Here is a 25,976-nt window from a genome sequence, read left to right as displayed (position 1 = left end):
TTCTCATTTAATCAGACTAAAAGAAGACAAGAAGCAGGCATGCTTGCAGGGAGGGGTATTTTGTTTTCTTCTTTATGATTAATAGATCAAAAACCAAATATTCCAGTTTTAACAGCAAAGCTGTGTGAGGCCCAGTTCCTCTCTGCCACTGAATGGTGGTTACTCCTGTTATTTCTTTGAATAGAACCACTTTCTTTGACACTGTGATTTATTTCAGAAATAGTTTATCACCTACCTCCCCAGACTCCCTCTATAAGAGATGGGCCACATCTAAGGATAAAATATTCATTATGCAGTGAAGACAGGATTCCAGCAGTGGTCTTTGAGAAATAGAGAACACACAGCCATGAATTATAGGCTGGGAAACTATAGAGAAAGGTTCCAGTAAGACTATAAACCACAAACACCAAGAAATCACCAGAGTCCCCAAATTCAGCAGCTTTCCCATAATTCACACTGATTTACATAAAGCATAAATCTGGCAAGACCCAGATGTCCAAGTCTGTGACATAGTCAATGCCTTCAGTATCTTCTAGCCTGCTTTAGACATGTCTGTATTTTCTAAACTTAAGTCCAATGAAAAGACAGAAATGTGTGATGGGAATATGCTGAGAAAGTTGAACATCTTGTTCCCAGTTCCCTGCTTCTTGGAAGTCCCTCAGTTACCAAGTCAACAACCTCACCTCACCTACTGATGAATAGAGAAACTATGAGCTAATGTTGCTCTTTGGAGACTTAAAATTATTACATTTATTTAGTGTGTATCTGTGCGTGTTCATGATCATGCTGTGATACACACATGGAGGTCAGAGGACAACTTTTCAGGAGTTGGTTCTCTCTACTGTTATACTTAAGTCATCAGGCTTGGTGGAAAGCACCTTTACCTGCTCCTTCTTGTAGATGTTGGATGGGAAACATCCCTGCTGAGCTGGATGCATGTTCAGCCTGGAATGGGCTCTGCATTCTACATTGGGTCCTACTTGGCCAAGCTCAGAGTCTCAGGATCTGACCATCCCTTGTTTCTATGTGGGTCTTTCTGTTGGAAGACACAAAGGTAGTAGCACTTCAAGAGTGGTGTTTCAAAATTTATTCAGAAGTGGCAGATCACCTACTTTTCCATTGCAATTCTTTCTGACATAATTAAAACTGATCTCTGCCTACATTACATTTTCTCACAAATTGCAGCTTTGTTCTCTCACACATTACTTTTTTTTCTGCTGCTAATGCATTGATTGCCTATTTATAACAGGTATAACATTTCGTATGATTTGCTTCAGTTTCTTGGAAACCTCTGGTAAATACCTAAATTGTTTGCTGGCAGCAAGCCTCAGACAACTGACAGAGTTCCATGTAGGAGCTTCTTTAAAGACACAGCAACTAGGCTGAAGCCTCAAACAGAGAGCCCTGGAAAAAGGAGTCATCTTTAAAAAAAAAAAAAAAAAAGTTCAGAAAGGCCTCTTTCAGCAGGTTCTATTTGCTGCCTACAAAGAACAACTGCAATGGCTGTTCTGATATTGCCACTTAACATCAACAACCCTGTGAGAGTTTGCTTCATTGATAATTCTACTACTACTGTGCAACCAAAATCCTTGTTAACTTATTAAATTTTCTAACCAGGAATGACAGCACACACTTACTTACTTGAGAGGCTGAGACAGGAGGATTGTCAGTTTAAAGCCTGGGATAGTTGGTGGGATGCTGTTTCAAATTTAAGTAAGAAAAGGGAAAAAGAAAGAGGGGGAGGGAGGAAGGGTTGTGGGTAGCTGAGTGGTACAGTATTTGCCTGTTACACGCAGGGCCTTGTGTTCAATTCCTAATACTCCCTGTTGTATTGTCTTGTTTTTCTCAATATTTCCCTCTATTTAGAGCATTTCCAGTCTGAGACAGGAAATGACAATCAACTGTCGATTATGTTACAGCTTCCAGACAGTTGTGGATCCAATGTTTGTTGTCTAGAACGTCCTTAGTGCTGCATTAGTTGGGATTCTCTAGAGGAAGAAAATGAATAGAATCTATATGTGTTAAAGGGGGATTTATTATCGTCCCTTACAGGCTGTGGTCCAGCTAATCCAACAATGGCTGTCTCGCAAAGACGGTCCAAGAATCTGGTAGCTGTTGTTCCAATGAGGCTAGCTGTCTTAGTCTGTCTTTGGTCTGTGTTGGAGTCTCAAAGAAGTAGGTTCTAGTGTCAAGAAAGGAATGCCTTAGCAGAAGGGTAGCTGAATTTGACATAAAGAGCAAAGGCAAGCAGGCAAAAACAGCAAAAGCTCTCTTCTTCTGTGTGGGCTACTACCAAAAGGTGTGGTCTAGATTTAGGGTGGCTCTTCCCACCTCAAAGGATCCAATCAAGAAAATCTCCCACAGGTGTTCCCTGCCTCCTTAGTCAAGCTGACCACCAAGATTAGTCATCACAAGTACCTCCTGCATCCTTGGTCTACTTGTGAGTTTTGTATACAGTTTTTGTGAGACGTGACGTTTCTCACTCTTTATGTGTGCATGTGCACACATTTATCTCAGAGACAGAGAGCTAAAAGACAGCACAGCTCTGGCAGCTAGCTGGATGAGGTACAATACGAACCAGCAAATGTTGGTGCACAGACACTCTTGGGAAACAGCCTGTTTCTTAGGGGATGCCTTCATGACAAGGGTTGCTCTAGTCAAAGGTTTAATCCTTCTATAGCAAAGAAGTGTGACTAAACACTGGTTAAAAGCCATTAGTCTTTAAAGTGAAGCCACAGTGTCCACAGCTGGACCGTTAGTGTAACTTTTCCATCCACCAGAGGACACGCCTCACCTCAACCTCACACCCCCAGCTGGTCAGCTGGTAAACCATGCCAGCACTTGGTGAGCTGGCCCAGAGCATGGTGACCCAAAGGTTCACCACCTTCCTGCTGTCTAGGAAATAAAGGCCTCCCTGAGAAGTCTCAGGAATGATGGTAAGACACATTTTGCTGGGGGAAAGCCAATCCTATAACTCATTTTGAGGCCAAGTTTGTCAACATCACAAATGGCAACCGAATTTATTTTATTTATTTCGTCTGTGGTGAGGGCCTGTATGCCTGTGTGAGGACACATGCGTGGGCATTAGCCCAGAGGCCTAAAGTCGATCCTGGGTGTTTTTTTCGATGACTCTCCACTTTATTTACTGAGGCAGGGTCTCTCACAGAAGCACAGTTCTCAAATTCAACTAGTCTAGCTGGCCAGCTTGCCCCAAGGAACCTCTTTGTTTTTCTTCTCTGGGATAACAGTCAGCTGCACGTCTGTTTTTATGTGCTTTCTCGGGATGCTAACTGGCCCTCACACTCTCCTGGCAAGAACTTTATCTACCGAACCACCTCCTTGGCCTCTGCATCAGCTCCTGGCCCAGCAATCCTTCTTCCAAGCATTTGCCCTCACCCACGCCAATACGAAGTGCCACTTGTAGAGGTTATTCTCTGCCCCACTGTGTGTGAAGCTGCGCTGGGCAACTCAAATGTCCATTTATAAGACTGGATGAAAGACCTGCTGCTCTCCTTGTGATGGGTTTGCACCCTGATAGCCCATTGTAAGTTGGGGCGTTTTTAAGTGGGAATGGTGTGGCATACACCTAATGGGCCAAAACACTCCGGCGTCACTACAGGCCCCGTCGAAAGCTTGTCTCTAGGGATGGTGTAGCTGATGGGGTGGGGGTGCTTCGGTCCAGCCATTAGGAGAGAAGGTTGGATCACAGACGCCAGTCTAGGAAGAGAAGAAAATTCAAAGTGCAGTTTTACTGAACGCATTTTACTTTTGTCCTACGGTAAAGTCAAAAAACCAGAAATCAAACGTTCTCAAGTTGGGACCATCTGTGTTCTACAGCTGTAAGACAGAATGAAGGGCTCCGTCCACACAGAGTCAGAAAGAATTCCACGTGATGAAAGACACAAAACAGTAACAAGAAGATTTCCTTGGTCTTTATTACAATGCAAGAAATAAAGGTGCTGACCCAGGGGGAGCTAGGAGAGTGAAAGAAGCCTGTGAGGTGCTTTTAAATGTGGGTGTGGCTTTTTACTGTGTGAGGATTTCACAACAACAGAATGATCCATTCCACTCTCTCAATATGCTCTCAAATAGCGATAGGGTAGCTTACTAAGACACTGAATCATCTACCTCCCAATTTATTTCATCCAAGTCTTTATCTTATGTGAGTGGAAACTGAGTCCCAGAGAGATGAAGCCATTAAGCGCCACAGCCGGAGAGGAGAGCTGGGTCTGGAAGCAAAAACACTTTGGCACGTCTTCCTTCTCTCAGCTCTTGATTAGAGTAGAAACTGCGAAGCAAATTCTCATTTCAGCTTCATAGTTTGTTAATTTTTTTTAACATACCACTGTATTCTCCCAGCAGGGAAACGCCAATGAAAGTCTTCATAAATCATTAAAGTTGCCTCTATGGGGTGAGTGAGCATCGCTAACTGGAAAAATCTCAAGCCCAAATGTTCCAAAATAATGCCACAAGTGAAAAAAAAAACTCCAGAACATGAAATTTTGTTTTGTACACAAAATTATTGAACATATTACCTAGAATTGCTTTCAGGCCAAGTAAACGAAGTATATACGAAATAGAAGTGAATTTAGTCTCATGTCAAATACGTCTTATTTATTATATACATGCAAAAGTTCAAAACCACTTTGAAATCAGAATCCCTTGCCTGCAAGCACTTTAGTGAAGCTGCTCAGCCTCTGTTTAGAGGCTCTCTCCATTTGTGTCACAGTCAGCACCTCCCTTCACTTTATTCTCAGACCGTATGTAGTAGTGCAGATTTATCGTTTTACCCTTAAACAGGTAAAAGAAAACAAAACGGGCTTGCCATGGAAAGGGTTTGGGCACAAACAGCACTGGAACTTGGAGCAACAGCGCCCTCTTCTGTTAGTCTTGTCAAAACAGATTTCTTTCTTTAATATGGAGGTCTATGGAGGTCAGAGGGTAACTAACAGAAGTTGGTCCTAGCTTCCACCATGTGAGTTCTGGGGCTCAAACGCAGGTTTCCCAGTTTTCACAGAAAGACCCTTAACCCACTGAGACATCTGGTCCAGCCACAATTTCTTTAATCTTCAGTCTCAGAACAGTGAGCTGGGAGTGGGGGTGCACAGTTTAATCCTAGCACTCAGGACAGTGGCAGGAATACCTCTGTGAGTTCAAGGCCAGTTGCTACATACTGAACTCCAGGACAACAAGGACTACATAGAGACACCCTATCTCAAAAGAAAATGAAAGAGAGGCAGAGAGACAGAAAGACAAAGACAGAGGGAGCCAGAGAGTGATGGTCACATGTTTCATGGTTCATGTTAGTCTGTTTCTAATTTTTGTCTAATTCAGTATCTAAAGGTGATGTCCTGTTTCTGGATTTGTGATGACACTGTAAACAGAGAGAGGGAACTTTAAAAAGCTTTCAGCCAGAGTCTATCCTCTGAATCCTGAATTGAGAATTTGGGGGAGGTGAGGTTGGCTCCTTCAAGTTTAGCAATTATCCCAACACTGATTCTGATGCCCAGATTGGTATGGTGCCATGGCTGGCTTCTTTAATGAGCCTCTCACCACCCCCCGATGGATACATAAACAGCCAATGTAAGTATCACATATGGATATAGATGCTACTGAGAAGTCTGGGTTCCTGGAAGCACAGGTGCAGGGTACACAGAGGAGGGTGTCAGGGGGTCTCTTGCAGCAGAATCTCAAGGCTCCAGCATTACATGGCTGCAAAAACTGGGGGGGGGGCTTTATTCTATTAATTAATTGATTGATTAATTTTACATACTAATTGAAGCCCTTTTATCTCCTCCCAGGCCCACCCTCACCTCTTTCCTCCCACCCCCAACCTCTTTCCTCCCACCCCCCTCTTCTTCTCAAAGGAGAGCCCCCCATAGGTACCAGCTTGCCCTGGCACAGCAAGTCACAGCAGGACGAAGCAAGTCCTCTCCCACTGAGGCCAGACACGACAGTCCAGCTTTGGGAAGGGGATCCAACGGCAGGCAACACAGAGAGAGCCCCTGCTCCAATTGTTAGGAGACCCACATGAAGAACAAGCTGCTCTTGTGCTACGTATGTGGAGAGAGAGTCTAAGTCCAGCCCATGCATGCTCTTTGGTTTGGTGGTTCAGTCTCTGTGAGTCCCCATGGGTCTAGGTTAGTTGACTCTGTAGATCTTTTTGTGGTATCCTTGACCCCTCTGGTTCCCTAAATCCTTCCCTCCACTCTTCCACAGAACTCCCCGAGCTCATTTTATTGTTTGACTGTGTGTGTGTGTCTCCATCTGTTTCCATCAGCTGCTGGATGAAGCCTCACAGAAGACAGTTATGCTAGGCTTCTGTCAGCAAGCATAGAGAGTATCATAATAGTGTCAGGAGTTGGCTCTCTTCCATGGTGTGGGTCTCAAGTTGGACCAGTTATTGTCCAACTTCAGTCATTGTCCATTTCCTCAATCTCTGCTCCATCTTTATCCCTGCACATCTTGCAGGCAGGACAAATTTTGGGTCAAAGGTTTTGTGGGTGGGTTGGTGTCCCCTTCCCTCCACTGGGAGTCCTGTCTGGCTATAGAAGGTGGTCACCAGGGTCCAAATCACATACTGCTAAGAGTCTTACCTAAGGTTATGCCCCATACACTCCTGGGAGCCTCCCATCTCAGGTCTCTGGCTTGTCCCCAAAAGATTCTGTTCTCTCTTCCAGAGCTCCCACCCCACTCTCCCCACATCTAATCTCCACCCCTAATCCCCTCTCCACCCCATCTCCCATCCAGTTCCCTCCCTCTATCCACTTCCTGTTATGGTTATTTTTATAAAATTGTGTTTGTTTCTCAGTTTCTCTCTTAACCCAGCTAACGTCAAATAATTGAGACTCCATGATATTATTATTATTTTTTTTTATCAAACTTCACAGAACAAGAACCGAGCAATTATTACTCTAGTCTTAACCCTCTAAGCTAATTTGGCTTTTTCCCAGTGTACAGCCCAGAGATACTTGTACTTTGTAGCTTTTCCACTTCAGTTGCTCTCTCCTGATATCTCCTGGACTTAAAACTCCCTACTTTAGCCTGTCCCTACATTTTCTGCTTCCTCCTCTAACACCCCCTCCCCAGGCTGGCAGGAAGTCCAGCCCTATTCTCTACCCTTCTCAACGATTGGCTGTAAGCTGCTTTATTGGCTTATCAGGTGAGAACTGGGGAGCGGTGTTCACACAACAGTGAGACAGGAGCATCTCAGAACAAGATTGCAACCAGATATGGAGGGGGTACAGAATTTGCATTACACAATAACCTTATGGCTACAACTTTCAATGTCTATTTTATTTCCCCTTCTGAATGAAATTCAAGCCTCCTCCCTTGGATTCTCCTTGTTATTTAGGATCTTTGGGCTTGTGCGTTGTAGCATGTTATCCTGTCTGTACTTTATGGCTAACATCCACTTATAAGTGAGTACGTACCATGCATGTCTTTTTGAGTTTGAGTTACCTCACTATGATATTTTCTAGTTCCCACCATTTGCCTGATTCATGATGTCCTTGTTTTTAATTGCTGAATAGTGGTCCATTGTGTAAATGCACCACAATTTCTTTATCCATTCTTCAGTTGAGGGACATTTGGGTTATTTCCAGTTTTGGGCTATTAAGACTAAAGCTGCTATGAAGATAACTGAGCAAGTATGGTTGTGGTATGGTGGCACATCTTGTGGGTATATGGCCAGGAATGGTCCGGCGTGATCTTGAGGTAGAGTTATTTCCAATTTTCTGAGAAATTGTCAGATTAATTTCCAAACTGTTTGTACAAGTTTGCACTCCCACCAGCAATGGAGGAGGGTTCCCTTTCTCCACATCCTCACCAGCATGTGTTGCCACTTGAGTTTTTGATCTTAGCCAGTCTGACAAGTGTATGATGGAATCTCAGAGTCATTTTGATTTGTATTTTCCTGATGACTAAGGACACTGAGCATTTCTTTAAGTGCTTCTTGGCCATTAGAGATTCCTCTGTTGAGAATTCTCTATTTAGCTATGTAGCCCGTTTTTTTGTTGGGTTATTTGGTTTGTTGGTGTTTAATTTCTTGAGTTCATTATATATTCTGGATATTAGCCCTCTGTCATATGTCTGGGTGGTAAAGATCTTTTCCCACTCTGTAGGCTGCTGTTTTGTCCTATTGATGGTGTCCTTTGCCTTGCAGAAGCATTTCAGTTCCATGAGGTCTGATTTATTAATTATTGTCCCTGAGCTGTTGGTGTTCTGTTTAGGGAGTTGTCTGGGGAGGTTTTTGTTTTGTTTTGTATGCTTTGCTGTATACACTACTTCCATCATGCACACTCATAATTTAAAAGGTCATGAGAGTGCTTTCCCCAAGCCTGGAATGTCTGCATCTTCTGGACATTGGGTAACCATAGAGTCAGTTAGTGTGCAGTGGAAGGAAGGGATGGAGCCAACGGTCAGAGAGATGGTTTGTATCATCAGCATTTCATCAGTAACCCCAGGAGCAATGTAAATGCTTAGTGGGCCTGCACTAGGGTTTTGTATATACGGAATCACGTGTGTACCTCTCTTGCCTGTCTTCACATAACATATGCATTTTGAAATCCATCATCTGTGGCATGTGTTTCGCTCATTTCATTTTAGTGCTAAGTGACCTTTCACTGTATGAATGAACATGTCTGTCCATTCACTTGTTCTTAAATGTCTGTACTGATTTCAGCTTAGGCTGTGACACGCCGTTACTCTGAACATTTGTGTCATGTACATGTTTTCCAGGGGCTTGTGCTTCCTTCCATGTCCTTGAGTTAATATTTATGAATAGAATGACTAGGTGGCCATGGATGGTATATTAGGTATCATTCATTTTTTAAAAAGTGGTTTTTTTTTCCTTTGTTTTTTTTAGCTATACCTTTAATCCTAGCACTCAAGAGATACAGGCAGGTGATCTCTGAGTTTGAGTCCAGCCTGGTCTACAGAGCAAGTTCCAGGACAGCCAGGTCTACACAGAGAAACCCTGCCTTGGAAAAAAAAAAGTTTTTATTTTGAATTTTTTGTGTAACTGTCTTCCACATGTATGCAGGTGCCTGAGGAGGTCAGAAGAGGGCACTGGATTCCTCAGAGCTGGAATTCCAGGTGGTAATAAGCCATTAGACACAGGGCTAAGAAATGAACTTGGGTCTTTGTGATGCGCAGCAAACACTCTTAACTACTGGTTTATGACAAATGGCTCTTTTTTCTCGTTTTACACTCCAGTATGGTGCTGGGGATGGACCCTAGGGCCTTGCACATGCTAGGTAAGCTCTTTACCACTGACCCACACCCATAGCGATTTCCATTTTCTGTTTTCAACAGAGATGTGTGAGGGTTGCAGTTCATGTAAGAGTAATTGAAAGAGTAATTCTTCTTAATTTTAGCCATAGTTCTTATGGTGGTATGAACAGGTACAGCTCCCATTGATTCATGTGTTTGAATGCTTGGCCCATAGGGAATGGCACTATGAGGAGGTGTGGCCTTGCTGGAGTAGGTGTGGCCTTGTTGGAGGAAGTGTGTCACCCCTGGGGCAAGCTTTGAGGTCTCCTGTACTCAAGCTCGGCCTACTGTGGCTCATAGTCTCCTTCTGCTGCCTGCAGATCAACACATAGAATTCTCAGTTACATATTGCTCTGACAATAATGGACTAAAACTCTGAACCTGTAAGCCAGCCCCAATTAAATGTATTCATTTATAAGAGTCGCCATGGTCATGGTATCTCCAGCAAAAAACCCAAACTAAGACAGTGGTATCTCATTTATCAAATAAATAAATAAATAAATAAATAAATAGATAGATAGATAGATAGATAGATAGATAGATAGATAAAGCATCTCGCTTAAATTTTTTATTTACTCTCTCTCTCTCTCTCTCTCTCTCTCTGTGTGTGTGTGTGTGTGTGTGTGGCAGCCCACCAGCCACTTCCCTCAGCACTTGGGAGAGCATGCACCAGGAGCAATGAGTACTCCTCACCCAGCAATGTTACACTCAGGCTTCACTCCACAGCTCCTTATGGAGCTCCCCAACATATTCCTTAGAGAAGCACAGGCCTGCTGTGAGTAGCCACCAATATTCCTGAGTGTGGGGCAAGATCCCATCTACACACAGGCAAGCGGTGGGCAGTGATCATGGGTGTGGGATCCCTACGGCTGGCAGGACACAGGAGGAGTGAGAAGGCTTAGGAAGTAGAGGTCAGCTTCACAGTGGGGGGGGGGGGGGGGGGCAGGAGTGGTGATCCTATCTGCTACACCTTCAGGATTTAGCCCAAGTGGACTGTGTGGATGAGCTCCTACAGCTCCTATAGGTCAGCCTCCTGGAGCAAAGGCAGGTAAAGAATGGGTACAGAGGGTTTGTTCTTTGTCCTCAACATGATCCATGTTGGGGTCCCATGTAACTTTTATGCCTCCTGAACCTTTAGACTCTGTCCTTTGTGACACAGGAGGGAAATGCCCACAGTGAAACTTTCTTATAGATCACTTCTTGTGGCCGTTGTAACAAATCACCAGAAACTGATTGGCTTATAGCCAAAGAAAGGTTGATGTCATAGAGGTGGTAAGTCCAAAATTAAGGTGCAGAGGATACTGCACCCCCTCAAAGCTTCTAGGAAAGGACTCTATCTTGCCCTTTTCAGTTTCTGGTCAGCTCAGATGTTTGAGGCTTGTGGCTGTATCACTCCCACCCTGTCACATGACCATCTTGAACCTGATTACATCTACTAATACCCTATTTCCAAACAGGGCCATATTCGTAGGTACTAGCAGTTAGAACATGTTTTAAATGTCTAAAAGGCAATGGTTAACCAACTTACATCCCCAGGGGCTCCAGCTCTCAGGTCAGCCAATGGAAGGCACAGGCAGTGGTAGATGGGAGGAGACTGAGGTCAGAACACACCTGCTATTTTTCCCAGGGTCTCTGCCAGTTTGCTGTATGGCCCTCTCCTCAGATACCTTTTGCAGACGTTAGTAACTGTCCTTGGATTCACAGGTATTGATGACTCTCTAGCTTAGCAAGGCAGGCCACCCTCTGCCTGGTATTGTACCGTGCCTAAACTGTGCCTTCTTTCTTGCAGAGTGCCTTTGCCAAATCTCAACAAGCCTGCATGCCTGCTGTTTCCTGCAGGCACCAATTAAGATTATTTTTAGGTTCTTTTCTGGCTGGGAATGTAGTGTATTGGTCAGAGTGGGGTTCTGCACAATTGCCCCTCAATTATTGATTGTAAATCTTGGGGATGAGCCCTAAATATAAAGTGGGCTTGCCTTGGTGCAGATTCCGCCAGATTTTACACACACGTGAGTGAAGGCTGTGTGAGGTCGAATAGCACCTGGCCAGAGTTAGGCTAACTCTAAATGGCAAGTTTTTCCCCCTCCCTGCATTTGACTTGCAACATGACTTCATAGATCGTCCCACTGAGTATTGCTCTCCTTCCAGCTTTTGCATATGAACTGCTTAAGTCAATGGGATAGTAGCAAAATATGAAGCAAGATATGAAAATGTGAGATAGATGGTTCAGTAGATGAAATGTTTACCCAGTAAGCCCAATACCTGAGGTTTGATCCTCCAAACCCACAAAAAAACTGAATGCAGTGGTTTGCATCCACAGCTGTTGCAGGATAATTGTGAACCCCAAGACTGTGTTGTTTAGTAGAAAAGCCTGTTTCTAGTTGTGGTGTGGCTCAGCCCTAGCACACACCTTTAATCCAAGAGCTTTCTGCTTATTGTAAACAGGATTAAATAAAGTCAACTATACGTAAAAAGGCTGAGCAAGCAGCCAGGTGACAGGGAGTAAACCAAGGAAAAACGGTAGAGAGTAAAAGGAACCCAGGAGATGGATAGAGATGCATAGGAAGTAGAAGGGAGGGATATACAGTTCGGGGGGCTGAGACATCATGGGGAAAGAGGTTGCTCTTTTCCTTGGGATGTCATCTGAGGAAGGTCAGTTGGATGTTATGCTAGTGCATCTCTGCGCTAGCATCTGGCTCCCAAGTGTTTATGGGTAAAATCAAATGACTGAGATTTTTTTAAACACACACACACACACACACACAAAATCCTAAATGAAATCAGAGGTAGAGACAGGAGAATCAAATGGAAGCTGATAGGCCAGCTAGAATGGAGTACACATAGTGGCAGAAACCAAAAGAGACTCTATTTCAACAAGATGGAAGCAAGAAATGAGTCCTCAAATTTGTACTCTGATTTCTATACATGCACTGTATAGAGTGTTCCTGAACTGGCTAACACACAACAGTAACAATTAAAACTCTAAAAACAAACAAATAAACAAAAGCATTAAACTTTGGCACTCTGACCTTGGACTAGAACAAGCCCACTTGAGCAAGCCCAGGCTACCGTAGCCTGCTTCAGATTGAGCAGCACAAGGGCCAGTGACCTGTTGCCCAGCTGACAGCCACAAGGGATGCTAGTGGGCTCAGCCAGCTTCCACATGAGCCCCCCAAATGCACGAGTGAGCGCATCAAGCTTGGAGGAGCCAAGCTCCACAGACCCTCAGGGATAAGAGCTCATTTTACTTGAGGTGGCTCCTGGGACAGGAAATGCTGATGCTAATGAGCACACCTTTCAAATCAGGCCTCTCTGGCACGTCCTCTGTCCCTGCGCTTCAGTCCATGCCCTCTGTTCAGGGTCCGAAGGGTGTCTTGATGATGCCACAGGTGGTAATGAATGAAATGACTTGTTTTGAGGTTTGAATCAGGTGTTCAAGCAAGGAGGGCTGTATTCACACGTGCAGATATTTGCACGTCTCAGGGTACTATAAAGGCAGCCAAGGCCTGTTGTCACACTACCATGTAGACAAGAATGAAGCTACTGAGGAATAGGCCTGCAACTGCTCAATACTGGAGCCTTTTCTTCATCATTTGTGAATGTTTGTGCTCCCTCCAAATTATTTACTTTTACACATTTATGTGTATGTGTTGGAGGCAGGAGGAAGTACATATGTGGAGGTCAAAGTACAACTTACAGAAAGAATCAGTTTGAGGGTATGAAAGGAAAGAAAAAAGAAAGAAAATGTTCAGAGGTCTGGCCGCCCATCCACCCCCTGCTACCACATAGCCTGCCTGCACCGGGAGCCACTACAATGTGCAAGTAAGTAGAGGCGAGATGGGAAAGAAAGAGAAGGAGGACAAGTTTCAGCACTATGAAGAGAGGCTTGAGGGTGGAGAGCAGCCTCGTTGTGAGTGGCCTGTCCTGCCATCTGAGCCCTGGTGAAGTCTTCCCAGTGCTGCTGCTAAGAGCCATGTCTGGGTTCTGTGGCCATGTAGCAGCTGGAGTCTGTGTCAATATCTGTGGCCCATATTGTCATCAAAGGCCATGGAGACATCCCGGGTCTGTGCTGCTGCTGGGACCATGTAGATGTCAAAGGACCTCACAGAGCTGGTGGGGTCCTGCTTTCCACCCCACCAGCTACAGCACTCGGAATAAGCCCGCCCTGAGGGTGTGAGCGAAGGCGGCTGGCTCTACTTCCTGCTGTCTGTGGCATTGGGTGAGCTAGCCAGGGCAGTGGGAGGGTTGATGGGCTGGCCAGCTCAGGTACTACCCAGGCCCTGTCCAGGACTTTGAGTTGGCCCATCCCGACATCTACCCTGTCTATGAACTGCTGGAGTGTGTGAAGGGGCTGGTCCTGCAGAGCCAAAGCTGTAGTATCTCCATGACAGAGGGCAACAACAGGATTATCTGGAAAGGATCCTAGTGAGGATGCAGTATTGATAATGTAGCAAAATCCAGAGGCCTCAAATCAGACCAATGACTCACTGCAATGAACATCTGCAAAATGAGTGGACAACAGGGCATACTGTGACACACTGTGACAACACACTACCATTTCCACAAGATTTGTTTTCATTTTACTTTATTTTGGGTGGAAGCTACAAGGGCAGAGGGAGAATAAGAACGGATGGAGAGATAAATGGGATTGGGGTGCATGATGTGAAACTCACAAAAAAAATCAGTAAAAAGTTAAAAAAGAGTAAGCTCTGAGCGCCCTGGTGGCTAGAAGTCAGGAAGGTGAGAAAAAGCAGGAGCAGCAGAATGGACTGTGGTGACAGCACACTGGCAGCTGCCTTTCTGCACATGGGCAGGACAGAACACAGCCTGGCTTCCAAAAAGGTTTTACTCCTGGCTCAGTCCATCCTTCCACGTGAGCCTTGGTCAGTCCATCCTTCCACGTGAGCCTTGGGTTTTGACTAGAGCAGGCAGACCTTTGGTGATCCCAGGCTACACATCTGAAGTGCTTACTGCCCTCAATTTGTCACCCACAATGTCTATGTCAGTTGTTTCTTTGGCTGGACTAAGCCACCCACACCTTGATTAACTAAGGCTTTGGGTGACAGGAACACCAGGACAAACTAGACTATACTAACTAGACTAGACTATACTTAACATTGAGCAAGTTTCAGTTCCTAAAGCCAAACTAGCTGCTTCACAGGCAGAGTGTTAACCAGGTCTGCAGACACCACACGGGAAGAGCTTTTCCAAAACTATATACAGGTGGCAACTCAACACAACACCTTTTGTCTATATACAGGCAGCACTGTTAACTCTCTTTATCCATTCCGAATGGCATCATTACCAAAACCTGCCAGGAATGCCTAATAGGACACAAAAAACACACCTTCTAGTACCTTTCCTCCTATTGTTTCTACTACAAATCGACACTGCAGCTTAGAGCCACTAAACACAACTCAAATCCCTCTAGACTCCAAGCCTTAATGAGCCCTTTGTTTCTAATTCCAGCGCTACCTCAAGCCATGCCAAACCTTTTAGCCTTCACATTGGCCAGCCTGTCCTTGAACTCAAATCCTCCTGACTCAGCTCCCTGAGTACTGTGACTACAGGAAAGCACTGCTCTACCAGTCTCCCCAGCTAAGTCCTGCACAGATTGTTCTTACTTTTATGTCAAGACAGACAACCACATACTATTTCGCCTATGTAGACTTCTAACTTCCTAGCCAAGCTATTCTGGTTTAATTTTTTTTTTTTTTTTTTTGTTTTTCATGACTGATTCTATGGCAGGAGTGTCCAGCATCCACCATGTAAGCCAAAGCTGGCCTGAGTTGAGAATGGTTTTGGTGTTTAAAACAAGTATTAAATAATATAAAAATCAAAGACTGTAGGTGGGCATGGCGGTGCTAGGCTAAACAATGAAGAGGCAGAGGCTGGTGGATTTTTTTTACTTGAAGGCCAGCCTGGTCTACAAAATGAGTTCCAAGACAGCCAGAGCTACACTTAGAGGACATGCCTAAAAAATAAAAATTAAAATTAAAAAAATCAAAGCAGGACACATAACACCCATACATTATCAGCAGTCTTGTAGAAAGTCCAGCTAGCCCCCTCAAAGACATAAGAAATGAGCCATATGCAAAGAGGTCCTGGCAGTTCAAGCCAGACTTTGTTGTTGGGTTTGTATATGGCAAGATAGGGATTTGCTACATAAGGCCAGCCTGGCAATCCTCTGGTAAGTATTTATAGGCAAGCAACTCCAGGCCTACCTGTTTTCCTTTTAAACATGTTTTAGCAGCTTCTTACCTTGTACTTGTGTTTCCTTTGGCAGGGTCTCACGATATAGCTCTGGTGAGCCAGGAACTCACCACATAGCTCAAGCTAACCTCGAGTTTGCAGTTATCCTCAAGCCGTGCACCCAGCGTGTGGGGTTAGAGGCATGCACCACCACAGTCTGCTGTGCTAACTTTTATACTACCAATGTAGCAGCTACACCCCAAGGAGTCTGTCAGCTTTTACCATCAGCGAGACTGTCTGCCATGAGCTATGAGAAATAAGTAAAATAACTGGAGACTGTGAATGATAAAAAGCTGTTTAATGTCTGATAGACAAAGTCAAGCTCACAACGAAATTTCCTTGAGTTTAATAAAGATGCTAAAAATGTTACTTTTTAAGTATTTAACTTTTTTCTTTTTTACAAATTTCTGTACATAAAAATAAATATACAGAAGCAAACCCCATCAACTGTGCACATCAGTAATCCTCACTGGTGGGCTCACCATTTATAAGGAAGACATCATTGAACGCATCCTGTCACAGAGACCATCCTGTCAGCAAGGACTTCTACCCCAAAGGATCATCACTGGGCCTCCTTTATGAAGTTTGCTAAACAGCGAGAGGCCTTCAACCTATCAACTAGCAAGTAGCCATGAAATCAATGACTGTTGTCTAAGTAGAATATGACCTAATGACAATGTCCATAGCTCACACTGACCAAAGCCCTTAGAATACAGGTAGCTACGAATGGAAATAAGCCCCACCTCTCCTTGGCTAGTCACTGTGAAAGTGTGCGTAAGGCAACTGAGTTGAGGGTTAAGGGTTCACCTTGCTAATGTCAAAGCGACACTAACAAGGGTCTTAGCTTCATCCACCAGATGATGGGCCCCTGCGTCCAGGTCTCCAGGCGCAGGTTCCACCCCCTTCACCCGTCAGAGGGTTATAACCTGGAAGTGAAAAGGAAACAGAACCATTTTGATGGCTGGAAAGCCGGGATGTTCTATATTAAAGTTATAACCACAAATCTAGCATGTAAATAGCAAGATATAGATTCCAATTCCATGGCCATTTCTAAGGGACTTTAGCTATTATATAAAAAATAAGGTTCAGACAGCCGTGTAGGCTTTAATCCCAGTACTTGGGAGGCATGCAAAACAGTCAGAAATTACTCAAGATAGCCCAATCTAATTCTATAATGACTCCAGTCACCATGCATAAAAGAAAACATACATTTAAACAAAGGCTACTGAAGCTGCAGAAAACTTTCAGGTGTGGGAGTCACACCTGTAGTCCTACTCAGGAGACTGAGTATAGATCACCAGGCCAGCCTTGACCACACTGATTTCCAAAGCAACCAGGGCTAGTTTGAGACCTTGTCTCAAAAATGAAACAAAATGAAAACACTTAAAAAGAGTGTGTTGGTCTAGGCTTAATCTCAGCATTTGGGAGGTAGAGGCAAGAGGATCAAGAAGTCAAGGTCATCTTGGCTCCATATTGAGCTAGAGGCTAACCCGGGGCCTAAGGCGTTGTCTCAAAAGCAAATCAAGAACAAAAACTAAACCAAACAACCCGAATGGATCTTTCCACTTCTAGTAGTCAGAACTGGGTCACCTACATCCCTTTTCCATCTTTCCCTCCCACAAGAGCACCTCACAGCCAATAAGGACAACTGGATCTCTGCCAAATGGCCCACGCTCCAGAGCCAGCCAGACCATATGTGGGCTGGTTCTGTTCCTTCCTTGCTCACTGTGAAATCTTGCCTTCAGCCTTAGTTTCCTCATTTGCAAAGCCAGGCTGTTTAGGCTGGCCCTTGCTCAGGCCTGCTGGACAGCCCAACAAGCCATGTACAAACTTAGGCATGTCAGAGGCTCCATTTCCTTCAGCTTCTACTGTGTACTCAATATTTGAGAAGTTTCAAGTCGTAGTTAGCTGTTCCACACTTCTCCAGCATGCTGGGCTAGATTTCTGACAATAGGGACTAGAGAGCAGCAAAATTGGCCAAGTCTGTGCTCAAGTGCCTCAGGCCTGTGTCTCAGGCTACACTTATTTCTCAGAGCTGTGATCCAGACCCCTGCCCCAACCTCCCAGGCAGAATATGAAGTCTTCAAGTGAAATTGAGTTCTTTTTAAATATATTTTTCTTTGAGAATTTAATATATAAACATAATATATTTTGATCATATTCACCCACCACGACTCTCCCTCTCAATTCCTGTACTTAAAAAACAAACAAACAAACCCCACCAAATCAAATTAGTGCTGTCGGTATGTGCATGGGTGTAGGGCCAGCCACCGGAGCCATGCCCCCCAGAAGAAAACTTAGTCTTTCTCCCCTGGTGGCCATCAATTACCAATAACTCTTCAGCTAGGGGTAGGGCCTTAGGTGCCCCCACACCCCCCTGCTAGAATGCAGACTGGTTTGATCTTGTATGCACAGTCATAGATGCTTTCAGTTCCTGAGTGCAATGGCCTGTCATGTCTTGAAGACAATATTTTGCAGTATTCCTCGCCTACCTTCTCCCTCTTACAGTCTTTCCACCTTCTACAATGTTCCTGAGCTCTGGAGGGGAGGAGGAGAGATAATAACACTAGGTTCCATTGCTGCAAACTCAGGTTGAATGACAAAAGATTGCCGATTTCTCCATTTGTGTGAACTGAAGACATGCTGCTACAGTGCCATCTCGAAAGTAGACGACCTGTCCAGAGTAAAAAGCTAAGGGAATATCCTTCGATAGCCTGAGAAAATTACTCACAGGAAACAGGGCAGCACTGCTAGCAAGACACTGACAGTGTCTGCCAGACACTGCTCTGTAGACAGACTACTCTTATCCTGGCTCACCTCCTTTCACACTGTCATCACAGGGAAAGGAGAGAACACAGAATCCAAGCGCAATCATCCTAATTGCTTAGCAAAGAGCCACCCAGCACTCTGCATCTGCTTCCCTTATCTCTACAACTCTAAACTTGGGACACAGAAACAAAGAAAACATTTTTTTTTTTCCTTTGGAAGACAGACTCACAATGTAGCCTGGGCTGGACTCAACTTGGGCAATCCTGCTCTAGCTGCCCAAGTGCTAGGATCACAAGTATACATTGCATTCTCAGCTGGAGAATCGTACTGTTAAAGGAAAAGATAGAGCTGGGAAGATGGCTGCTCGGTGGATAAAGGGACTTGAGCAAGCACAAGGACCTGAGTGCAAATCCCAGCATCCATGTACAAAGTCAGGCACATGCAATCCCGGTGCTTGAGGGTTAGGAACAGACTGCTGAGGCTTTCCAGCTTCCAAACTAGCTCCAGGAAGAGGGAGAGATGCTGTCTTTAGGGAATAAGGTGGGAACCGACAGAAGACGACTCCTAATATCCTGCTCTGGCTGCTGTGCACGGCATGGCCACATGCTCTGGCATGGTCAGTGCACACACACCACACACATATAAAGTACAGATAAAAAGACAACATATCTTGTACGCGTTGAAAATCCTGAATGTTTCACATTGCTTGGTTCTTACCATTTCCCCTCAAAGGCTTTTTGTCAGATTTTCCTTTGCGGGTGACAGATGATGAAGTAGAAGGTCCAGGACCATCTTCTTCCTGTTTTAGAAAACAAAGGCTTAAGATTTAATGAATTCTACATGGAGCTGGGAGTATAGCTCAGTATGCCACGCTCTGGATTCAATTCACAAAGCCACAAAACCACTCCAAACCCCAGCATTCTGGGCTAATTGCTGTCACTTCTAGTTACCTGAGGCCTTCCTGGATTTCTTCTGTAACTTCTGCCTTCTTGCATGCTGTCCCACATTTCAATCTTCTGTCTCCTTTTTTCTTCTTCAAGCTAAGAAAGAACAACACATAGTGATGTGGGCATGATGGTGCAGAACTTTACTCCCAGCACTCGGAAGGCAGAGGCAGGTGGATCTCCGAGTTCGAGGCCAGTCTGGCTTACAGAGTAAGTCCTAGGACAGCCAGGGCTGTTATACAGAAAAACCCTCTCTCTAAACAAACAAACAAAAAAATACTTCCCTCCCCACACAAAAGAAAGCACATCCAGGAAGCACTCATAAGCTCCTTCTATTCTCAAAGAATATGATCATTTTGAGAATTCTTAATTCAAACATCTCCCCCCAAAAAACTTTACTTTTTTCCCTTAAAACACAAAGCTGGGCATGGTGGTATGCACCTGTAACCCTTGCCCCAGAGAGATGAGAAAAGCCAGCCTGGCCTACGCAATAACACCCTATCTCAAATAAAACCTTTATTAAAAGTTTTGAAAATGTATGGAAAAAGAAACAACAATTCCATTATTTCAACTCACCCCTACCAGTCCATTTTGATGATACAAAGAACTGACCTGGGATGGGTGTGTGCAGCTGGCAGAGCTATTTTATCACCACCTGGGTGTCGCCTGGCTGTGACCCTTAGCCTTTCCACCGCAGGCACTGGATCATAGGACAACACTTCCCAGTGCATTAGGAAGCTAAGCACTATGGAAACATAGGGAAGATGAATCCCAGCAGGCCACCCACTCAGCAGGGAGTGCCCAAGAAAGCCTGTGGTAGAACCCAACGTGTGGTCTTTGCCCCTGCTTCCTGTTCCATGGACAGCAGCCATTTTTTTTTTTTTTTTTTTAAGTAGCCAAGTACTACAATGGACATGCATGTTAGAGGCATGCAATCTCACAGAGCAGTCAGATCTCTGTGAGTTCAAGGCTTGTCTGGTCTACAGAGTGAGTTCCAGGACAGCCAGGGCTACAGAGAAACCCAGTCTTAAAAACACCAAAAACCAAAAGCCAAACCATCCAACCAACCAACCAACCAACCACCCACCACCACAACCACCACCACCACCACCAACAACAACAAAAAACCAAAAACAAACCAACAACAAAAAAAGAATGTATAACTGATCTGGGCATGGTGGTACATGCCTGTGATCCCTAAATCCCCAACTCTGGGGAAGCAGAGGCACACTTCGAGGATAGCCAGGGCTACATGAGACCATGCCTCAAAAAGAAACAAAAGAATCTGATCCACCTTAACAAGACCAAAAACAAAGGGGTTGGGGGCTTGCAGCAAGATGACTCAGCAGGTAAAAGTACTTGCTGAATAAGCCTGATGACCTAGTTGAGCCCTAGAACTCATGGTAGAATGAGAGAATGACTCCTATAAGTTTCCTCTGATCTCCACGGGCATACTATAGCATGAGCATGCCCGCACTCAACACAAAAATAACAACATCCAAAATGGATGTGTAGCAGATAAACTTTAGCATTACCCTGAGAGATCTAAGCTAACCATGAGCCAGGCAGATATGATGATGAACATTCAAAAAAACATGTACATACTACTTCCATTTCTACACAAAGGGACCCATACACTATGCACATAAAATATTGGAAGACCTATATCTGTAAAAATACCTAAAAATATTTAACATTATATGGGCTACTTAGGTGGTAGGTAAGAAACAGGGGCAGTGGAGACAATTTCCACAGAAGAGATTTCTATGCCACAGGTTTCTAATTATTAACTTTAAAGTCAGTAGCAGACGCTTTAGGCCAGTGACTGACGAGAAGGTGGCAACTGGCTTACACAGACAATGAAGGCTGCTCCTGGAACAAGCGTTAGGGGGGAGGGAGTATGTTTGTGTCTTGTTATGTCCTTTCCTTCTGGGTCCCAGACAAGTTGGGTACACCAGACCGAAGGGATGACCAGGCAAAAATAAGAGAAGCTGCCAACGCTGGCAAGAAGGCACACGTCCCGACACAACTGAGACTAATAACATGACCAAATTCTCTGGTACTGCAAAGCAGGCAGAGGGTTCTTGCTGTGGGGATGAGACAGGCTCTGAAAGCGTCTGGACTTAAACTAGAGAACAGTGATTTCAACGACAGATCAGCTCAACGCTGAAGTGCAAATATGTTCTGAATGAAATGCACCCAGAGGTTCTTGTGTCTGAACACTTGGTCTCCAGCTGCTGACAGTGTTTGTGACTGTCATAGAACCTTCAGGAGGGGCAGCCTTGCTGGAGAAAGTACGTTGCTGGAGGTGGGTTTTGAGATTTTACAGCCTGGCTCCATTTCCTATCCTCTCTGCTTCCTGTGTGAGGATGAAATGGCATCAGCCTACTTCCTGACTGCCAGGCTGGCCTCAGGCTGATGCTGCCATGACAGACTATATCCCCTCCCAGGGACTGTACTCCAAAATAAACCCTTTCTCCCCAGTTGCTTTTGTCATTTCATCATAGCAACATAAAAGTAACTAATACAGCAATCTTACTCCATGAGGACCAGTGCAACCTACCTGGCTGCTCAAAGCAATCCTTGGTCCTGTCTTCCCCTCACTTCCTACCTTTCCTCCCATGAAAACCCATGCCAAAAAAATGAACAAACAAACCCCAAAACAACAACAAAAAAACCAAACCCAAAAGCTTCCAAATTACCATCTTCTGGTTCATACCTCCACACACACAATCCTCATCTAAGCCTTATACTGCCTCTTCTTGGCACTCCTGAAACCCACTGCAGTGTGCTTGACAATCCCTAAACCAGGTCATATGCAGTACACAGCTTCAAGCAGAGCTAAAAATGGAGCTTGGAATCCCAGCACTTGGAAGGTAGATAGTCTGTATCTACTCTGGCTCTAGTGGCATGTGACCTGGCAAACCATTTTGTTGAGTAATAGTGTTATAAGAAAACACTTGAAGGCAAAACAAACAAAAGATACATCTTTCTTCAAGAGTATTTCTCCCTTCAAATTCATTTCAAAACTGCACAAAGCAAGCATGCTGACCAAAAGTAAAACGAAATAAAATTAATTCTTGATATCCACCCAAAAGACGTACTCAGAGGCACTCACACCGTCCCCACGTGCTGCCTTTCACTGCAGCAACCTAGTCACACACCTATTCCTAACTAGCATATCTTTCTCTGCATCGCCAACGTTAACACAGTAGACTCTGAAATGCATCTTGAATTTAATGAGTGGGGGCTCTATAGGTTTCAAATAACAGTAAACATACGTTATAGACTGTTATCACTAAGCCTTGAACAATTTAAAATTAAGTTATTCAAAGTCAAACCAGCTCAGGGGTAGAAATGTGGATCAGTGATAGAGACTTTGCCTAGCATGCTCAAGGCCCTGAAAAAAAGGAAAGAAAAGACAAGATCCAACAAATTTATTAAGTCAATCCAGTTCATACCTGTCTTAGTTTTTCCTTATGCTTTTCAACTTGGGCATTTAGATCTTCCTGCATTCTCAAACGAGCAGCGGCTAAAGCCTCTTGTCGCTTAACAACAGCATCAGGTTCTGAAGTAGAAAAAAAAACAGGCATGACTCCATATGAAATATGACAGGTCTGAATGTCAGAACAACAAAATGCACTCTGTGTACTCATAGCACTGGGTGCCCCGACAGCTGCCACTGTGAGACTCCACTATACAATGGCCTTCTCTCTTGCAATGACCTTTAGGCTGACCAGCATTCCATTCCACTCGCACAGCTGAAGTCTTTTGCATCTTTATCCATCATCCCTTGATTAGCCCAAGACTATGAGAAGAGATATAAGATCCTTGCTCCTACAGAGAAAGTCCTTTCAACTACCATTAAGAACCTGAATGTCCCAGTTTAGCTTACTTTTGGCTGAGACAGGCTCTCATGTAACCTCTATTGGCCTCAAACTCACTATGTCGCACAGAATGGCCTTGAACGCCTGATCCTCTTGCCTCTACCTCCCAGTGTGAGACTATATAGTTTGCCACCAGTGGTGGCCTATGCCTGTAATCCCAGCACTCTGGGAGGCAGATGCAGGGGTACCTCTGTGAGTTCAAGGCCAGCCTGGTCTACAAAATGAGTCCAGGACAGCCAAGGCTACACAGAGAAACCCTGTCTGGAAAAAACAAAAACAACAACAAAAAAGTTTGCCACCATGCCCACTTTTATTTGGTACTGGAGATCAAGCCCTATGTCTTGTATACACTAGTCAAGCACTCTACAAACTGAGTCACAGCCCCAGCTTACTTAAAAACATTAAAAAACAAAGCAAAACAAATAGATAGATAGATAGATAGATAGATAGATAGATAGATAGATAGATAAATAAGGGTCTCATTCTGTAGCCCTGTCTGACCTAGAACTCTCTATGCCGATCAGGCTGACCTCAAATTCACACAGATCTGCCTGCCTCTGCCTCCTGAGTGTTGGCATTACAGGTGTGGGCCGCCACCAGCCCTGACATTTTTTAACTACTTGTAAATCAAGCCTTTCCACCCCAATCTCACTACTGTAATAACTCAGGTAAATGGTGATCTGTATTTTGGTTATAGTGCAACACAAAACATTTAACATTTCTTTGGGATACACCCAGCAGAAATGTAGCTGCTAGTCAGAATGGCTGCCCTTTGAGATATTTTGGTTGTTTGTTTGTTTGTTTGTTTGTTTGTTTTAACAACCAAATGATATGTGGAAATCGGGTCTGATGAGGTCAGTTTTTGCACCTCAATAAAAATCTTTCAAAACCCAAACTCAAGGCATGTCTTGCTGCCACCACTAAGCTCATTCAGCTTCATTTCTGTCACGTGACACTAACCCAGAACAGCGTCAGCCTGGTCCAGCTGCCTCTGCCTCAAAGCCCTCAATCGGACGGAGAGCTTCTGGATGACAATGTAGAGAAGGATGCAGCTGAAGAGGACGTACCAGCCATAGCTGGCCAGCAGGGAGCCCACTGGAAAAAGAAACCAGTTTCAGAAACGGAAAACAGCATTTTTCATTAATACTCAACAAAGATAATCACAGCTCCTTCGTCAGAACTTTCACGATCTGACCGAGGAAACGGATTCCTAAGTAGTGAATCGCCGGGAAGAGAAACTTCTCAACCACCAGGGGACTCGAGGGTAACCCGCAGTGTGCTGAGCACGGCAGCTGGGTTCTGACGGACTAAGGGGGACGTGTCTACACGATTCAGGAAAGCAAAGGCCATCCAGACTCTCCGCGCTACACTCGGTAAAGGAGACAAGAGCGTGTTAGGGCTGTGCTGAGCGGAACGGCGGCCGGAGGAGTCCAGTCACTACAAAAGGAAAGTGTTAAAAGGACTCCGGCGAACCAAGTCCGCGAGCCGCCGGCCCAGACGAGGGCGACTTCGAGGAAGCCGCGCTCGGGCCCAGCCCGCAGTCCCGGCCTGCCCGCGGCCTTAACGCCAAGCCTCCAGGCGGTGGACCCACCGAGCATCCGCCGCACGCCCCGCCGCCTCTCACCTGTGACGTGCAGGAACCTCAGGCCCTCGGTCTCCAGCGCCGGCCGCGCGGGCAGAGGCTCCTCTGCGCTCTCCATGGCCGCCGAAGCCAACGACTCGCCCGCCGCCAGGCTCAGCTCGGCGCTTCCGGTTCGGCCCTATGTACACGTGGCGCTCACAGCTGCGGCCGTCCTGACCTATCGCGGCTCGACTTGCCTCAAAGCTCGACCAATCACAGAGGGGGTGTGGCCAGAGGGCGGGGCTTAAGGCCGGCCGGGCGGAAGCGCGTTTGATTTTCGGGGAGGCGCTGGTGCGTTTGGTATCTCTTGAAGCTCAGTGGGGATAACCGATCTTGCAGGCGCTTGCTACACAGATTGTATTTGATATTGATTGGACACTGAGGCCCAAAAGACTTAAAGTCTCCTGAGAATGAGATTTGCGTTTTGCCCTTGTCAAGGGGCCACTGAGGTTGTTACGTAGATCCCCTTTTGAAACGTGCAGAAAGCGACCTACTCTTTTCTTTGGAACCACAGTCTCAAAGGAAAGAATGAACGTAGTAATGACTCCAGCATGTTTAGATTCTTAACTATGTGTCACATTACCACTGTTTTTGGAATGCTTCCCTGCAACATATTAGGAAAGCAATAATGGAGATTGCTGCAATTTGAAATAGAACTGACGGAATCAGATTCCCTAAATTAGGTTAATGGGATTAAGAAGGCCAGAACTTTATCTGTGGTGTTTAAAGGTGAGGCCTTTGGGAAATTATTATAGAAGGTCAGTGTGGAGTTCCCCAGGGAAAAGGAGGCGAGATTTATGTGCCCTCCCCCATGACTCCACACAGCCAGCTCTGACGGAATCTATACTGAGCTGCACCATGCTTTGCGAACTTTGACTCTCCAAAATGGAAACAAAGCTCATTGCTTCATCTAACTAGTCTGTCTAGTATCTTGTTACAGTAATAAGTTAATGAAGTGACTCCTATTGAAGGGCTGGTGTTCATGGGACGTGGGAGAGAAAGGCCTGAAATCACTTCGGATTATCAACTACCTTGAAAATGGACTTTGATAACTGTATATTATCAGTTAAGAATATGAAGATAGCCATCAGTTTGCTGAATCTTGCAAATTTTATATTTTCAATTTTTTCCTCTTAGTAGTAAAAAATGATCATTCTGTTTAAAATTTTTGATTACTGATAATTGGCCCCCTGAACTCTACCTCTGACCCACACCCCCCAGTTTGAACCA

General features: G+C 44.9%; 1 protein-coding gene across 2 annotated transcripts; it reads right to left on the bottom strand.

The window, feature by feature from the left end:
- Positions 1–3,556: 3,556 nt before the first annotated feature.
- Selenos (selenoprotein S) lies at positions 3,557–24,891 on the bottom strand. 2 transcript variants are annotated; one of them, XM_055623297.1, is made up of 6 exons: positions 24,750–24,891; positions 24,086–24,220; positions 22,700–22,806; positions 19,245–19,334; positions 19,012–19,093; positions 3,557–3,717 (listed from the first exon to the last, which is right to left on the bottom strand). In XM_055623297.1, the coding sequence occupies exons 1-6, from the start codon at positions 24,823–24,825 to the stop codon at positions 3,704–3,706; spliced, it is 504 nt and encodes a 167-aa protein (XP_055479272.1). In that variant the 5' UTR covers positions 24,826–24,891; the 3' UTR covers positions 3,557–3,703. The 2 variants fall into 2 exon arrangements, with proteins under 2 accessions (XP_055479272.1, XP_055479271.1); XM_055623296.1 differs by lacking the exon at positions 3,557–3,717 and adding an exon at positions 15,807–16,451 and having other exon boundaries at positions 24,750–24,889.
- Between the last annotated feature and the right edge of the window lie 1,085 nt (positions 24,892–25,976).

The sequence above is a fragment of the Psammomys obesus genome, unplaced genomic scaffold, assembly GCF_907164565.1.
Source record: "Psammomys obesus unplaced genomic scaffold, mPsaObe1.curated_primary_1811, whole genome shotgun sequence".
Classification (NCBI taxonomy): Eukaryota; Metazoa; Chordata; class Mammalia; order Rodentia; family Muridae; genus Psammomys; species Psammomys obesus.
The sequence above is the reverse complement of the archived record's forward strand: the minus strand, read 5'-3'. Positions and strand labels throughout refer to the sequence as shown.